The sequence below is a fragment of the Motacilla alba genome, chromosome 1A, assembly GCF_015832195.1.
Source record: "Motacilla alba alba isolate MOTALB_02 chromosome 1A, Motacilla_alba_V1.0_pri, whole genome shotgun sequence".
NCBI lineage: Eukaryota > Metazoa > Chordata > Aves > Passeriformes > Motacillidae > Motacilla > Motacilla alba.
The window spans coordinates 65,966,096-65,984,615 of NC_052031.1; the positions used below are offsets into that span (position 1 = coordinate 65,966,096).

An 18,520-nucleotide genomic window follows, 5' to 3' on the forward strand; every position below is an offset into this window, starting at 1 on the left:
CAGGTAGGACATGGTAACACTAGCACACAGACTGAAGAGAGATTCAGTGGGACAGCTGACACCTCTCTTGCTGTTTCAGTCCTTTTGAGGCTCATACTGGATGAGATTGGCTCAGTTGGTTGGAGCATGGTGTTAATAACACCAAGGTTATGAGCTCAACCCCCATATGGGTCATTCACTTAAGAGTTGGACTTGATGATCCTTGTGGGTCCCTTCCAACTCAGTATTCTATGATCTGGAAATAAATACTATGTATTGTGGATTATATGTAAGCCGTGGATTTTTCAGAACCGTATGCCTTTCACACATAATTTCTCTCTAAACCCCTGCTCTAGAAATATTCAAGATAAAATCATTAGGGGCTCTTAAGATCAGGCTGTCAATTCTGCCACCCATTGTAAAATATTCCCATCTGAAAGTGTTGAGTTACAAATGTAGAAAGATTGAAGACGGGGAGGACAACATAGGGAGGACAACAGAGGCATATGAGAGGTTGCTGTGTGAGAAGCCATATTGTTTATTGATTCTCCCGCTTGCAATGGCAATAAATGACATTTCTCATGCTACAGACAGAAGAATAAGATCTGTTCATAAGTAAGAACAGCCTTCATTTGGATGCAGATAGTTAGCATTTGAGTCAGGACAACCCTTAAGAGCTGAATTGGCTAGGATTCACTGCATGAGACTTGAAATCAGATTATATACAAACTCAGTGGAAATACTGTTTTAGTGGGAGCTGGAGGAGATCCCAGATGAATAACAATCAGATTCCCTTTCAACCCTTGCTCTTGGACAGCTGCTTCTTTTGTATGTGCTGGGAAAGATTAAAAAGTTTGGAAACAGTATCCATACGGTGCCTCGTCAGAGTTCCGGGGCATTCTCTGTCCTTCTCACTGCACAGAGGTGCTAGCAGCTTAGAAAGGCCAAGGTTTGGCATTCAGGAGTGTGATGTTAAAGGATTGTGTATAGCCAGCCAGGGTACATTCCGTTTCAATCAAACCCGTTCTGCCTTGGAAAAACTTAAAGGACAAAGGATGATTAGATGTAGAATCGATGCCTACACAAGCAAGTAGGTGGTCAAAGACACTGCGAGCTTTATTTACCCTTCTTTGGCTGGCATATTGACAGCAGTTATTATATGTTTCCTCTGAAAAGAGTAAGAATTCCATAGAGGCCTCCCAACTCCTCCCGTAGATTCTGTACCTTGGACTCGACATTGAGGTCTCGCTGTGTGTCATGGGAAAATTTTCAATCCTTTGGAATCCTTACAGGTTTTTTGCTAATGGGGAATCTGTCAGTACATGTATTTTCTCCTTATATTTTATTTATGGGATAACTTCTAATATGGTTAACCTTCGCTAGAATCTCTGATCCTGTGGAAAGCCAACTGCTCAAGGCAGCCCCTTAACAATGGTACTGAAACATGCAGTGGAGTCATGGCCAACAGATACACCCTATGGCTGATGCAGCAAAAAAACCCTGTTTTTTTCTCTTCTGATGCCTTTTATACAATTCAGCACTGCTTTGCAAAGAGACTTGAGCTGTCCTATGGCAATAATAGCTATGAGATCTCAATAAATGCTAAAAAAGCGTGGTCCATTCAAGTGCAGCCTAACCACAAGACTCCAATCTGTAACACAACCTGTTCAACAAGATGGGAAATTCTGTCTCCATCCAACTGAGAGTGGGTCACTGCTTGGAAGTGAGCATGGGAATAGAATCCAAGTCCTGCTATCATAAGATCTAATGAGACAGAGCCTTCTAGTTAAGTTATTTCAAGAGCATAACTTTGGCAAGGAAAAATATTGCTATTCTAAGATCTTGCAGGTTCCAAAATAACATCCTGCTAGAACATCACAACGTACTCTTTCACTGAGCCTTGTCTGTACTGGATCAAAAGTAGCAATATGATCTTCACTGCCTTAGTACTGTATTAGTGTAGAGACACTAGAATCAAATTGTTATGGCAGTGGTTGCTCCTAGAGATAAAGGAATTAAAGTATCTAGTTATGAGGACACAGGAACAGGGTCTGAAATGTCTTATGTATTTGTAATTCTGGCAAATTACTTTGGAAAAAAAAAAATAGGCGGTGGTCTTCAACAGGCCTACAAGGGTCAGGAAATTCCATTGTTTTGCTTGAAGGTATAAAGCCAGATGAACCCAAGTTGGATGGGAGTGTTGATCTGCTGGAGGGTAGGAGGGCTCTGTGGAGGGGTCTGGACAGGCTGGATCAATAGGCCAAGACCCAATGGTGTGAGGTTCAACAAGGCAAAGTCCTTGTTTGGTTCTCTCCTTGGGTGACAGCAACCCTCTGCAGTGCTACGAGCCAGGGGAAGAGTGGCTGGAAAGCTGCCCATTGGAAAAGGTCCTAGGGGTGCTGGTCAACAACAGATGAACATGAGCCAGTGTGTTCCCAGGTGGCCAAGAAGTTTATTTTTTATTAAAAACTTATTTTGATGAAGTTCTTTCTCATGCGAGAAACTTCACTGTCTCTTTTGTACAGTTCTGGGATCTCTTCATGCCCCACACATTTTTTATACCCCACAGCTGCTGCCAAAATTGGAATTTCCCCCATCACACAGGCTCCAAGGCTAAACTAGAGCCTAGGCAGAACGTGTTCACCACAAGAATCAAGAGTTCAACAACTCCAAGCGCGAAAGTAACCACAGATGCAGATACAGCCACTGCTGTTGCCTTTTCTCAAGATGGGAAATACCACCACATCCCAGCATGCAGGGTCTGGAACCATCACTGATGTAGCTTCACAGCTGAAGTGTGAAAGCACAAATAGCACTGCCAGCTTATGCTGAGCCTCGTGGTGTCAGCTTATGCTACAGCCCTGCTGGCACCAGGGTACCGAAGCAAACTTGTTAAATCTCAGTTGTTAGAGGAGATGGCCCAGCTGTAAGTACCGTAAAGTTCAAAAAGTCTGCATCAGCCATCTTGTTTCAGGAGCAGAAGCATAATCAATCCCACAGCTTCTCACTCTGAATTCTAGTAATTGTTTATGAACCTTACCTGAAATATCTCTGCAGAAATCAGGCTCTTGCAATAGCAAAAATTCTCTTATGTTTATGTTTCCAGAACCACACCTCAGAGGTATTTTTTTGCTCCAAATACAAAGGGTTCCAGCACATGTTGTGAAGTTCCAAGCTTCATTAAGTAGAGAACAGTCGTGGTTTTGTATGTGAAATGCTTAGCAGGTTAAGAGTCCCCACAAGGCAAAAGTCGGCTGGAATAAGGCACTACAGAGATATCCAGTAGTACAGTAGCCCATTTAATTCCAGGAGAACTGTACAAATGGTTGCAGGTGCAGGCTGCACAGGTTCCCATAAACATCACTGACTGAAGCACTGCTCCTCTGGCCAGGTATATGTACATGTCTTTGGCCAGATATCTATATGTGAGTGTTAGAAAACATTGGTATGTTATTCTGAGATGGGGCATGGATGAACAATTATTGTATACAAGGCTAAGAGATGCCTTCTCCATTTTTATGGTAATTTTTTTCCCAGTTTTGCTACACCAGAAAGAGTATAAAATAGTACAACTCCTGCAACTAAGACCAACCTAAACTGCCATTGTCTTGATAAATTGACTTGACAGAACATTGTATGTTCTACTAGTTATAAATCTCAGGAATTATTGAACAGTTAAGATGGGCAAAGGGAACAACTTTCATACATTTTCCAAATCTTGGAACACCTCATTAATTCCATCTGTTCTTCTGCAACTTTAGCAAGGTCACGATTTTATGAAGCTGTGAAATCTCCTCTTAACTAAAACCCAAATATCTGTGATGGTAATGTGCTGAGCATTCAAGTTTTGTCCTCTACCTGTTTGCATTGGTGCCAAATGGTACTTTCTTTCCAGGGCAGCTACTTATGCAAATGCAGCTGCTCTTGGTGTCAGCCAGCTGCTGTGTCCACCACCAGCCTCAAACACTGCATGCTTTCCATATGTCAAGGCCCTGGTGGAAGCATGTGGGTGTGTGTGGAAGGGAAATGGGTAAATTCAATTTCCTCTGAAGCAGTGGTGACTATTGCTATCTGTCCTTTGAGGCTATAGAGTCAGCTCTGCAACAGGGCCTGCACTTTTCCTCTGCTCTTCTCTTTCCCACAGCAGAAGCAACTCAACTCTCCATCATTAAGAAACAGCACCATTTAGCTTGGGTATGCCAGCAAGAAACCTCTGTCCAGTTTGGCATTCCTAATTCTGCTTGTGGTCCTTCCCCATTAGGAAATCACTCTCAGTTTTGAGGTCACTGATGCAGCAGCCCCAGATACCTGTAGGTGTGGTAGTAATTTAGTTTCCAGAGCCAAGGCTCCAAACCAGAGCTCAAAAGCCTTCTGCAAGCCAAGCCCTGAACTTCCTCACCACATTCAATTGCAGTCCTTTTGTTAGAGTTTTGTGTCAAGCCTCAACAGCAGAGCTGGGGCAGCTCAGCCCTTGCCAGCAGGACTTACTGCACAGAACAATCCTGAAAATCCTTGGTGAGTGCGCAGAATGATATCCCCACTGACATTTAGTGCATCAGCCCAACGTGGTAGGAGCGAGCTTTTCAGCTTGTCTTTAGCTGCTGGTGCAATTCACTGTCGTGCTGTGCTGGTATCAAGCGTGGAGCACAGAGCTGCCTGTGGGGGCTCAGAGCTGCAGGGGTACCAGCAGCACATCTGGCCATGCAGTGCCAGCCAGGGACAGGTCTGCAGCAGACCGTGCTGCCAAGGGACACAGAGGGCTCAGAGGTGAGCTATGGATGGAGCTAATTTGCATGTTTATGAGATTCTGCATTACTGAACAGCGCTCCTTCATTTACTTTTGTGTCATTCTCCTGTGCTAGGGACACTTTGATTCTAGCCTCTGGAAAATTCCAGGGCTTTCTTCCCGTACTAAGGGGTTAAGCATGAGTGAGAAGCCAGTAAAAAGTGTAAGCTTGATTTAAAACAGATCAAATACTCAGTCATAATAAAATCCTTTTACTGAGTCCAATTCTGACACATTCAAAAAGTAAAAATAATTTATTCTTACTGAGGAAGAGACCTAAATTCCGTTTATATCTCACAGTCCCAGTAATTACGAAAGGGTTTGCCAATTCCACAAACACAAGCCTTTTGCTTTTTTTTAGTGTTCATAGATATTGGCCCAAAATAGGAGAGAAGAAAAAAGGTGTTTGCTCTGCTAGCAGAGCATTCAGACAGAGTGCTGCTTCTGTATCTCTTCAGAAGGACCAGATACTCATTGGTATGAGGCTGACAAACTATAATTATTATATGAAGTACTGGAGGGGATTTGGAGAATGCTTATCAGTGTAATTAAAAGTGAGCTTTTGCCAGCTATTTCCATTTTATGTAGTTATAAATCTATTATTTGAACAAAGGGCCTTTGCACAGTACAAAATAGAAGAGGTATGAAAAGATGTTTCAAACTGCAGAAGATCACTATCAGCATGCATTTGCTGACATGTAATTATTCCATTACATATATAACCTTTAAAAAATGATGATATTGTCGTTGGAAGTGAGGGATGTTGTCTTGGAAAAGGTCACATGTAATCTTGGAAAAATAGCTTTCGATTAAGGAATTATTTGACACAGTTTCTGTTTATGGTAATTATTTAACTGAAATTATTTCAGGAACTTACACCAACTCCCCCTCACACATGCTTTGGATTTTTAGCAGCTTCCTAGTTGTGATATCTGAAGTATAGTTTTGGCTATAACTTATGAAACCTCTGCTCACTGCAGTGAGTGCTGCGTGTGTCACCAGAGGATCCCTCCACATGATCACATGTACACACACACAGAATATCAGACTGCTCTTTATACAGTAGCTGCTTTTCCTGAGTGCCACTACTCAGCCTGTTAGCAAGCCAAGAAAATGATGTTGTGGCTTCTCTAGCACAAAAAATCATCAACTGTTTCCACCACTGACAGAGGATCTGGAGAGGCTGAAGGTGCACATTGGACTGCACAGCCCAACATTTCCTCCTCCCATGGCCACTTTGGCCTCTTCCTTTTTGTGCTTACAGGCACCAATGCAATTATCAGACAGCTGTGCCAATTTAAATGGAGTGAAAGGACTCCCAACTGACATGTGATTCCACAATATTTCAGGAGATGCAGGCCCCCGATCCCTCTAGCAGCTAATGACAAACTCTCTTCTCCCCAGGAAGTTTTTTCCTGAAAACTGATTTTCAAGTAGTATCATCTCCCTCATCCCTGTTCCTACTGTCCCTTAGGAAAGAATAGCAAGAAAAGAAACTTCTGAGGGAATCACTTCCACTGGGCACATAGGAGAGGGAACCTGAGAAGCATCCCCCATAAACACAAAGAGTGTTTCATCAACAAGTAATTCTGTAAGAGACACCAACACAGCAACATCAGAGATACAAGTACCACTCTACAGAGAGCTAGCTAGCTTTTCCCAGGCCATCCAAAAGTCCCAAATTGAAATGTTTTATTCCATCCAATTTAAGTACTATTTCCAAATCCCTTCAAGCTGCTGTATTTTATGAAGGCACTGCATATGCATGCAATACATTACATTTAATTACTTAAGGATCCAACTTTATACAGTAGATATTTGATCTTAAGTTTCCTCCTATGGACAATTTCTCTCATCTGTCTCTGGTTATAACAGAATTAGTCCACAGATAAATTGAGAGTGAGCTGATCCTCCTTAGTTCACCTTGGTATTTAATCCCATCATAGCTGAAGCATCAAGAGCCACAAAACTGCACAAAGTAATGCCCCATCTAGCATGAGAAATGCTGACAGTGGGTCCAAAACCTGGCCCCAGACTTTGCTTCTGGCTGTCGCAAGGAGATATCAGTCTGACTGGACCCAGAAGCCAGTATGGACTCTCTCCCTGCAGTTGATTCCTAAGCACATCCCATTCCTTTTCCCACTCTTGCCCATTTCCAGCATGTGGAAAAACCTGGCAGGTGGCCCAACCACACCTGGTAGACTTAACAAATGGATGAGATTTCCTCCAGGTGTTTCTGTGTAACAAAATGGACTTACCAGCAGCAATTTTCATTTACTACAGTGACAGGTGACATCTTTATGTCAAAAAACCTGTCATGAAGAGAAAGCCGTGTGTTTAGGTCCATGGCACTGACTCTGCTGAACCATAGTATGGGGCCACAGTTCATTTTCACCATTTACCAGACACACTGCTGACTGATCCCAAGCCCAACACTGCCACCTTACATTAAAGAGGGTCTATCACGACGTGCTCAGACCCTCTTTGTGCACACCCACACATCTACTGGTCATGTTCTTTGTACTGAAATTGGTGCAAAGCACCACAATTTCTTTCTGAAATCCACGCACCCATCTGTCAGTCATGGCACATTTTCCCCCAAGAATTACTTCAAGGTAAAAGTGAAGATGAACAGAAGAAATCCCTGCCACTTATATGGACTAAAGTAAGCTGAGAAACCAACTGTTCAGGAAGACGTGGCATTAATCTCCCCATCCCTAGAAGCAGATGGTGATAAATGAATGGCACATGTGACATATCGCTTGTAGTCACCCAATGAGTTAACCAAAAAGAGATCAGTTCACAGCAGCATTGGCTCAGACCCTCTTCCTCCAACACAGGAAATTCCATTTCCCCAGCACGGTGCTCTGTGCTTATCCTTCCAAGCTGTGCTGTTCTGAAAACCCCACAATAGCTCAGAGACACACATTTGCGTCAGAGTGTCACACTGGATTGTCACTTTCCAAACAGTAGTCTATGCATATGGTATTTTAGACTAGCAAGGGCAATTTCTTTTAAGATATTTTATAGGGTCTCTAAAATTGACATATTCTGGTGAGAAACTGTAAATACTCTAGCAATGGGAATCCCATCTTCATCCCATCCCCAAGCACTAAAACTAAAAAAAGAAATTTATAGTAATGCTATGCAAAGGATGTACGACTTAAAATGAATTTTTGTACCAAAAAAAGAAGATGATGATTAAGCATGTGCTAGGTAAGTTTTAGAGGATGAGTGCTGATCTTTCAATAATCAAATTTATAGAGAAACATAATGGAAGAAGACATTTTCTCCAACACTCATGAGATGATCAAAGCAAGCCAAGTTCCAGACTACAAAACATATTTGATTTTTCATTTTTGGCAGGCAAGTAGAGAGAATAGATGCTCCTGGCAAGTTCCTTCTCTTCCTCCCTCCTAGCATGACTTTGAGTGGTGGAGAGAAGGAAGAACAGCTTTCAGAATTCTGAAGAGCTGTTGAATGACAGGCACTCAGGTGGACTGAAAGAGGGGCTACGAGCATCCTGGCTGGGCTGGGCATGTCTGTGCATGTTGAACATTCATCCATCGTGCTGCCACTGCACAGTGGGGTTCCTTCATCAGCTTGCCTTTGTTAGGCAGGAGTGTGCTCTGGAATTTAGACAGCATCAAGACACATCTTCATTTTTGCCATGCAATTAACTAGATATGGAAGCCTGTGGAGGGTTATAGGCAGAACTAGACAGGCACTGGTCTGAAATAAGTTATGAAAATGCTTGATCCCTGAATCCCAGCAACACTCAGGTTGGGATTGTAGCAGTTGCTGAGAATGTAAAATAAAATTATAGTGATGCCTAAAGATTTTGAGTTTTTTGGGTTTTTTTTAGCTTTGCATATATATTTGTAGCTTTGTAGATTGCTAATGCATGACTTTTACTACCCTTTTCCTCTACATTATGGAACAATAAGCTAACCTTCTAACTACATTCCTGAAATACTATGTAGTCTTATTCCAAGAAGAGAACCAACTACAAGGATGTTCTGTTTTCCAACCAGAATCTGGAAAGACAAAGTGGGGCAAAGAAGCCCCTGGACCGATTCCAAAGGGGCAGTTCCCAAGGAAATATTACCTAACCAGCTACTCTCCTAATTGCACAATTTATGATAGGTATACTAATCAACCAACCTTATAAAAATGGTAGAATTACTGTAGCACGTGCAGGTTTTGCCATATTGTGCACCTGAAGGCTTTCAGGTAAAGGTTTGCTTTTGTATTATCATTCTAACATTGTTTGGGAAGGTTTGTTCTATTTCCAGGCAACAATAGTTTCGGGCTTGTTGCACTCCTACACTTCAATATCTTGGTTACTAAGGCCCATGCCCCCTAACACAGAATTTTCTCAGTCACTTTTGTGGTTCTGGTTTGTATAACTGTTTTTCTGAGATAGCCAACATCAAATGTTCAAGAGGAAGGAATAAAAAAGAGCTATGGGCTTTCTAATGCTGATAAGTTTGAGTCCTACACATTTGCTTTGGGAAGGATCTACATTAAGTACTCTGATAGGATAATCTTTAAAACATCCAGTTCCTCTCTGAATCTTATCAAATTCTTGCTGTCAACAGTATCCCATAAGAATGAGAAGGCCATCAGATTTACACAACTTAATGAACTTAAATTCCAGAAATTACTTTGAATTTCTTTTTAATCATGTATGTTTCCTTACAATATGAACCCTGCCCATACTCAGCTGCCTCCAAAACACTACTCTAATGCCCTACAATTGACATGACAGCTAAAAAATGTTGGTACTCTGCAGTGAAGAGTGAAGAAGTGGGGAGAAGCAGCTCGTTGTTAGACAGTACTCTTGGAGACAGTGCCTTTTTGAGATCTCATTTCAGCTCTCAGTATCGGGTTGACTGGAGTCAAAAATAGATCTATCACAGGAGGGAGGTGATAGAAGGAGTAAGGTCTGCAGCTAACCTTAGCTAGGTTTTGTCACAGCTCCATTGGTAGGTAGAAGTAGCATTGATCTACATTTTGGGAGAGTCAGAGCACTGCAACTGGCCCTTCATTAACTTGGCATTGCCAAACAGTTGCTGTTTGTGGTTTTCCAGTGCTCATCTTATGAAAGATAACAGCCAGTAAAACTTCATCTGAGATTACTTCAGTTCTTCTTTGACTCTTTCTGCCTTTAATCTTCCCCTCCTAGGCCACGATTTTCTGTGACTCCATCTGTTCTCTTGGCAGCTATCTGAAGAAAGGCGAGATAGAGACAAGTGGCAAAAGACTCGAGGAAAGCTGAGATATCCAGCACTAAAACCAGTGACTTTTGGTCAAATTCTCTTGCTTTTCTTCAACAGTTGGAGTTTTAAAGAGAAACCAGAAAGGCTGCATGAGTTGGACTAGTTATTTACTGATAGAACTTTGCTTGATTCAGCTTTGTCAGATTTCTAAGAACTGCTGTGTGCTTGGGCCAAGGGCAAGGCTGCTGGATATGCAGGCCAGCAGGGCTCAAGGATCAGAATCCAGAGGTTGGTAGGTACAGGCAGTGGGATAACCCAGTGGTCTTCATTCATGGAGCATGCCAGCAGTCCTACAAAATTACCAGAGCAGTGGGGGGGATGCAGGGATGTTGCACCATGGTAGAGAGAAGTACACTCTGTGTACTCCTAGTGGGAAGAATTTTCATTCTGACTTGTTTTGGCATTTCTTGTAGTCTAAAATCATTCATGCAGAAAAACACAGAGCTTCTCTTTATCTTTGGGAACAGGCCACACAGGATATATGTTTAATTTAAGCTGACTGCTGGAGAGCAGGGAGCACAACCATTTTCCATATGCTGTCTGGGGGTTTGCTTTTGTGGGGGTGCAGAAGAACAAAAAGAAGTTGGGTTTGTTTACCATAATACAGCTCTCAGCAGATGGGCATCTCTATTTCAAGACAGCTCTGATCAGTGGTAAACTAGTGAGAACTGATGTTTAGGGGGCAGCAATCACTGAGCAGAAAGCCCCAGGCACTTACTTGCCCGAAGGAAAGATACAGGATTAAGGGAATTTTAGGAAAGTTTTCTCCATTTGGCCCTGTGATGTGCAAGGTGCAGAGACTTTACATTTTTGAATCTCAGTTGTTGTTCCCTCTTACAGTGCCAGTTTTTAAGAAAGAGAATAAAAAGCTTATCTCGTTGGGGTCCATCGATAAAAGACCAAGGCAGCATGAGTCTTGGAGCCCCTTTGCTGCACTGTCCAACTTTCTGAGAAGCCAGAAAGGTAGAGCTAACTCCTGAGCTCACTAGGCAGCTTGTGTTAGCCAGGAGGTTTGGCACAAGCCTCTCTAAAGTTCATCACAGAGCAGGAATTGCTGTGGCTGGACAGTTCATTCACAGATACCCCTATCGAGGCTGCAGGCAGCTGGCTGCATGACACCTCTTGTCAGGAGCAATGTTAAAGACAACTGAGTAAAATTCAGTCAGCTGTTTTCTCTCAGAGGAGAGAGGGCTAATGTTTCAATTGACAGCATGGGGAACTTCTTGGCCAAGCTATCTCTGCATTTAAGATAGGTCTGGACTGTCAAATCCTTGCCTCAGGAGCATGCATCCCAGCTAGATGGAGCAAGGCACTGACAGGCTCAGGCTGTTCTCAGTCCTCCCTTTGCATCTGTGCTTACCCTTATCCTCTGCTGCTCCTCCACACACTGGCCTCATAGTGCTGGCAGCAATTACCCCAGCATGCCTCCTCCTCCTCTCCCTGAGCCCCTTCCTCTTTTGTGCACCCAACTCACCCAGAACACCTTTTCTTCTTGCTGGTTTTCCCTTCCAAGCTTTCATCAGTATACAGCCCAAGAGATAATAATTTGTTTATTTTTGAAGCAATAAATTGGAAAAGAACAGCTCAACAGTATCCTGGTAGGTGGGGAGAAATTATCTCCACAATCACCTGCCTGATCAGCCTACAATAGTGTGTGTTTAATTTCAGTCCCTGCAACGGTTTGAGCAAGGCAAAGTAGAGAATCTACAGAAAAACCTGGGCAAAAAAGCAAGCCCTGAACCCACCCTCTTAATTGGTTGACCATTGCCACCTACCAGAAGTACTTAAAAAGAAACAAAATTACAGATCCACCCTCCAAAGTAGTGAGTGAAGTTACACTGCCTCTCTCCTTATTTTTCAAAGGCTAAAACAGGATTCATGCTTTCTAGGTTTCAACTCCTCAGAGGCCACACATACAAGTTATGTAGCCTTTCTGGCTTATGAAGTAAGATTGGTTTTAAAACACAACAAAAAAACAGCATAGAAAGGAAAAGAAAAAAACAACAAACCACCATCAAAAGTATTACCCTGACTTACGACAGATACTAAACATCTCAAGGCTCACTTCAAACCTCAAACTCGCAAAAGCTGACAGCACCACAGGATGATAAAATCCAAATAGCCACCAGACACTACAGCCCTGGCAGGCCCTCTTGAATCACAGCAACAAAAATAACATCTTACCTGAAGACTTCACAGCATTAGGAAGACAGTTGCTTTCCTGGAGCACTTCCTTGAGGCTTAGAAGTGGCAGTGAGGCTCTAGGACACTTGCCTTTTCCACCCAGATGAGAGCTGCTTTGTCCTGACAGCAATTAACACACAACCTCTTAAGGTGGGAGTGGGTCAACTTCTTCCACAGGTTAACCCTCTCCCTGCTCCTGTCTGGGTGCTATGATGCAAAAGTGAGGGCTTGGATTTGAAAAATATCTGATATGAGCAGGTTCAGGAGATGGAAAGAGAGAGGAAAATTAACAGGAGTAGTCTCCAAGGTGGAACCCAGTCCCTGTGGTGCATGCCTGTTGATCACAAAAGAGAAAGAGAAGTGGTAGAAGAGTGCAAACAGCCCCAGAGCTCCAAATTCTCCTGGGCATTTGACGAACTTGGATTTAATAGGAATAATAAGATACCCTTCCCAGCTTCCAGTCACAGGAAGAGCTTTTGGTATAGGCTTGGAACACCCATTTGCATCTCATATATTTACCTCCATCAGGCAGTATCTGCTCCTCACCACCTCCCTGGTGCACTCTCCATGGCAGTCACCTCCCCTGGAGTGGCACTCAAGGATCCCAAACGGCCAGGAGGCAGATTTCTGCCTTTGAGCATGATCAGCATCCAGTAGTGGTAAGCAAGGGGCACAACTATTCCAGAGATATTAGGATCTGAGAGATTCAAGACAACTCTGATTTGGGCAGAAAACACCCAACGCTGGTGTTGAGCACGCATAAGAAATCATGAGAACAGGAGTCAAGAGCTGACTGCAGCTGCAGTGCTCAGAGTGTGCTCACTCTGATGAGGATCTGGGAGATGTTTTTTTCTTAAAACGCCCACAGGGACTGAGCTTAAAGTCCTGAAACTTCACCCCACTCTCCCTTTCCCAGTTTCCCTTTTACTTTTCTTTGTGTTTCTACCATGATAATTAACTAGCAAGGCGTTTCGTCTATATAAAAGCTTCTATTTCTCAGTTTTTCATCCACCTTTGTTCGTTCCTCCTTTTCCCTATGTTTTCTCTCCCTCTTGTTTGCTTTTTTCGTGTGCAATTAGGAATTGAAGTTATGCATCTGCTGTTTCAATAAAAGCAGAGAACAGTGTAGTTCATTTAGGGAAATGCTTGAATTAGAAATGGCTGAAATGTGGGGTGTCTATTTTTTTAAAGATTCTATTTGGTAGCTGTTGAAAGCTCTGGAGCACAAGTCTCACAAGGAGCAGCTGGGAGCACTGGAGGAAAGGAGGTTGAGGAGTGACCTTATCACTCACTACAACTCTCTGAAAGGAGGTTGTAGCTATGTGGGGGTTGGTCACTTCTCCCCAGTAACAAGACAAGAGGAAATGGCCTGAAGTTACACCAGTGGACATTTAGATTAGTTATTAGGAAAAATTTCTTCTCTGAAGGGGTGGTCAGGCATTGGATCAGGCTTCCCAGGGAAGTGGTGAAGTTACCATCCCTGAAGGTGGTCAAAAGACATGTAGATGTGGTATTAAGGGACATGATTTAGTGATGGGCTTGGCTGTGTTGGACTAATGGTTGGACTCAATGATCTCAAGGGTCTTTTTCAATATAAACGATCATTTGCAAATGAGCAGTGTGATAGGATGTAGGAGTTGGAGTATTTGTGAGCCTGCTTGAATATAGACTCAAATATGATCTCACCACCTTCCCAGTCTCTTGCTCTCTCACTGTCAGCACTGGAGAGGAAACAGGCCACAGTCACTGTGGGGACAATTCACCACCACTGCCAGGCTTCGTCTCCTGCTGCCTCCTCCTACTGCGAGTGAAGCTCTGCTTGTGGCATGGAGACCTCATTATCACCCCACCTCATTAAAAAGGACCCTTCACCCCCTGCTCAGGTGCCTCAGGGGAAACCCCAGGACTCCGAGCCCTTTTTTCCTCCAAGGGAGCCTCTCCCAGCCATGTTCAGGAGCCAGGCTGTGGCTGCCCAGCGCTGCAGTTTCTCTGCCCCTGCTCTGAATTATTTGGTACACGGTAGCCACGCACTACCTACCTGCTGGGACACCCCTCAGCTCCCGTCACAGCTGCAGAATTTCTTCTTCCCCTGGGTCAGGAGCCTCTTGCTTCTTGCCTTGGGTCAGCCTGGCTGCCATTCCGCCGCCCCGAAATTCCCGCTGCAGCCCACCTTCGCCGTGAGCCCGCCCGCCATTACCGCGTGAGGGAGACAGCGCCGGCCTGGCGCCACAGCGCCCCCGGCAGGCAGGGAGCAGTCACCGCACTGACCCTGCCCGGCCGGGAGCCAACAGCGCCCCTGCCGGCTGCAGCCGGAGCTGCACCGCTGGGGAAGGTGCTCGGGGGGCGGGAAGGGACCGCGTGAGGGCCTGGTGTGCTTGTGTGGGGCCGGCACCGCTGCTGCTCGTGTGCCTGGCTGTACAAACACACACTGGGGCCTGGTGCGCTCGTGTGGGGCCAGCACCGCTGCTGCTGTTCGTGTGCCTGGCTGTACAAACACACACTGGGGCCTGGTGTGCTTGTGTGGGGCCGGCACCGCTGCTGCTCGTGTGCCTGGTTGTACAAACACACACTGGGGCCTGGTGCGCTCGTGTGGGGCCGGCACCGCTGCTGCTCGTGTGCCTGGCTGTACAAACACACACTGGGGCCTGGTGCGCTCGTGTGGGGCCAGCACCGCTGCTGCTGTTCGTGTGCCTGTACAAACACACACGGTGTGGGGCCGGCACTGTACAAACACACACTGGGGGCCTGGTGCGCTCGTTGTGTGGGCCAAAGCACCGCTGCTCTGCTGCTTCGTGTGCCTGACTGTACAAACACACATGGGGGCCTGGTGCGCTTGTGTGGGGCTGTACAAAGCACCGCTGCTGCTGCTGCTTGTGTTCCTGGCTGTACAAACACACACTGGGGGCTCTGCACCACTGCTGCGCTTGTACAAACACACACTGGGGCCTGGTGTGCTCATGTGGGATCGGCACTGCTGCTGCTGTTTGTGTGCCTGGCTGTACAAACACACACTGGGGCCTGGTGTGCTCGTGTGGGGCCGGCACTGCTGCTGCTGTTCGTGTGCCTGGCTGTACAAACACACACCAGTGAAAAACTGCTGACAGCCCTTTCCCCATGCCTTTGGCTGAAAGCCTCGCAAATTCAAAGTAAGAATAATTCGGAGGGAAGGGGGTCATATTCTCCATTCCAAGGGAGGCTCCTGCCTTCCTTGGCAGACACCTGTCTTTCAAACCAAGACATATTGAATGCAGAACTGACCAAAACCTCCACTGAAACTGATATATAGAGGATATTGTGGGAATCCTTAAAATCAGAGGGTTTTGGGAAAGCTGCAAAAAGCAGGCCTCAGAGACAGCAGAACTGGGATTAGAGCTAAGCAGTAGCCATACGATAGGTCAGCAGAAAAATTATGTAAAAGTAGAAAAGTAAGGATAAATAGAACAATGGTCTGTGTATTAACACTTGTCTAGAATAACTCCCTAAGCTGCAGAAAAGTATATCTAGCGAGATATTAGGAAGTTCTAAGCTTAATGATGGAGCTCTGTGCATTGTGTTTGAAGGCTTACAAGCAGGTATTGTATTTGAAATAATCAAGCATTGTTTTAACCGAAGGGACGTGTGCTTATAGCGATTGGATGGAACTGCTGTCAATGTGCTTTTGCTCTGTGTGATTGGTCAAAAAACTTTTAAAGTAAGTTGTAACATTAAGATTTTTGTCTGCTGCCTGGGATGTGAGCTGATGGCATCTTCCCATTGACATGACCATGTAATGAGACTGATGCTGGAAAATAAAACAGCTCAAGGCACGTTCCTCAGCTCACGTCCCGTTTGTGATTTGTGCATGGACCACGGACGGCGATAGATTTGGAGAATAAAAGTGACAACCACTTGGTAACAAAACCCCAAACCAACAAAGAGCAAGGAGACCCCAGACCCTAATAATGCTGTTAATCTGTCACATGAGGTATTGGGAGATTAGGTCATGAGGGTATAATTGTACCGGGATTTCTTTGTTTGGGGTCCCTCTTTTGAGGCATCAAGCTCAAGACACCAAATACCGTAACTGATTTCTTGTAATAAACCTATCTAGTGAAAATGAGAGCCCAGTGTCTAAAATGTCTGTAACAATAGGATTTCTAACTTTGGATGAAATATTTTGTCTTTCTTTTGTAATAAACACATTTTTGGTGTTTTGTTTTCCTGTTTTGCTCAAGTTGATTACTTTCTTTGCTTTTGTCTTCTGTGGTCTCTTTCTCTTGTCATGGTCTCAGTCCTCCTACTTGTGGTTGTCCTGTCAGTTCTCAACTACTATTCCTGGTAATGCCCAGTAGTGATGTGCTAAGGCCATTTCTGTGCTCTAGGGAGGCTTCACAAGAAATGTCTGCTGAGATAACTTAGCCACTGATAAGAAAACTACTTCACAATATATAAGAAACATATACAAGAAAACACATTTAAGGGCATGTTTCTGTCCCAAAAGAAATAGAATTATAGACAGGAAAAACTGCTTTTCATGAGATCTATGGGATTATGAAACAAATGCTGCTTGATGGAAAACTTTTGGTTTGTGCGCTTCTGCCCCATTCTCCACAGGCTGACATCATCAGCAGAACAGGTAAGGTAAGGGAATAGAACTGTCAGCCCCCTTGTCTCTGCTCCCTTCCACCTTGGATTAAAAAATGTTCATGTAATAATTAGACTACTCTTTCAGCATCACTGGGAGTCACTGTCCCCTTGCAACAGCTCTAAAAATAGCATTCTCCCTGGAGCTTTCTGCTGAGTGAAGTGAACACTGACCCACTGTGGTTTGTTTTTTCTTACAGGAATGAAACTGTTTTACACCAGTTCTGTTGTCCAGCAGCTGACACAGAGCAGAAGCCTTCATCTCCAGACTCCTCACCAAGGTGGGAAATTGTTGTCAGCAAGACCTTTTTGTTTCCTACTTTTTTATCATCCATCATTGATCTTCCTGCCCCAGACAAATATTACACATATTACACATGCCAATCCTCCTCCATCCTCCCCTACATCCCATGTTCCCAGCATTGCTGTCCCTCTCTTTTCCCTCCCAAAGATTGTCTGTTGTGTAATTGCCTGCAAACCCCCCCAATCTCTGCTCACACACACACAAAATGTTTTTTCAGCCTCTCTTCAAACATCCACTTCCATTGACCCACATTCATTGTACCTCTTCTTACTGTATGTGACACTGATACACACATGCTTCACTCTTCTCCTTCAAATTATTTATCTCACACTGTAAGGTTCCTGGACACACACTATAACATTTAAAGTACAGCAAATGTCACCCAAAAACCTCAGGGTTCTGTCACACACCCTGTGATGGGGTTGGGGGAGCATTTTTACCTGTGTCAAATGGTGTGAGCTTGCCAGTGAAGAACAGCTATAGACAGGTACTATTAACTTTTACCAGCTTGTATCCAGTGCAGCCAGGTGTGGGGACACCAGCAGTTCTCAGCTCTTCCTCATCAGTGAAAGATGTCACTGCCAAGACCAAAGGGTCGAAAGAGCTTCAGAGGTACTTGGGATGCATATACTGCATTTAGGTTCCACACTTGGCCTTGTCCCTCTGTTCTTGCCATCTCCTTCCCCTCTCACGACTTCCCACCCTTACCTCTTACAGACCTACTCTGTTTCCCCAGCCCTCATCACCCTTCTGACAACAGCAAAGAGGTTTCTCTTTAAAGATTTCTCTCATTACACTGCTAGACTTTTACCTCTGACCTTTGGCACCTGTGTAAAAAGCCTGAGTTACTAGCAGGGCTCTGAACAGAACTGGGCAGCTGAATTGCAGTAGTGAGGCTACTGCATTTTTGTAATTACATTTGACTTGTTCTACTCACTTGAGCAGACTGTGGCTTCCAAGAAAAAGTGTGAGTGCTGGACAACTGGGAAGACAACAGGGAAGGGTGGGTGTGTATGCTCATAAGTAGGGTTTGGCCACACTTAGAGACAGGGTAAAGAAGGACCTCTCTTGCCCATTTGTGTATGAAGATGGAAGGGTTAACCCCCATGATCAGTCTGTGCTGAGGGCTTTCAGGCACTGGTGAAGTTTACATGGCAGCCCTTCATGGGGAGATGCTGGCAAGGAAAAGGAGACAGCAGAGGAGGAGACCATGGAGATTTCTGTGGTAGGGAAAGCCACCTCTCCCTTACATTTCTGGAGTGAGAGGCTTTTGTTTAAGTGCTCTAATTTGTCTAGAACTAAGGATCAGCTTTGCCATAGTGTTCTATCTTTATACACTCATCCTCGACCCTGGCCCATTCT

General features: G+C 44.5%; 1 protein-coding gene across 4 annotated transcripts in view; it reads left to right on the plus strand.

Annotated features, from left to right (window-relative positions):
• Positions 1–18,520, plus strand: part of IQSEC3 (IQ motif and Sec7 domain ArfGEF 3) — a 101,183-nt gene that overhangs the window by 27,141 nt on the left and 55,522 nt on the right. For all 4 annotated transcript variants that reach the window (XM_038155611.1, XM_038155614.1, XM_038155612.1 and 1 more), the window contains exon 2: positions 17,055–17,135. In XM_038155611.1, the coding sequence (XP_038011539.1) occupies positions 17,055–17,135 (81 nt within the window). The remainder of the gene's footprint in view (positions 1–17,054; positions 17,136–18,520) is intronic.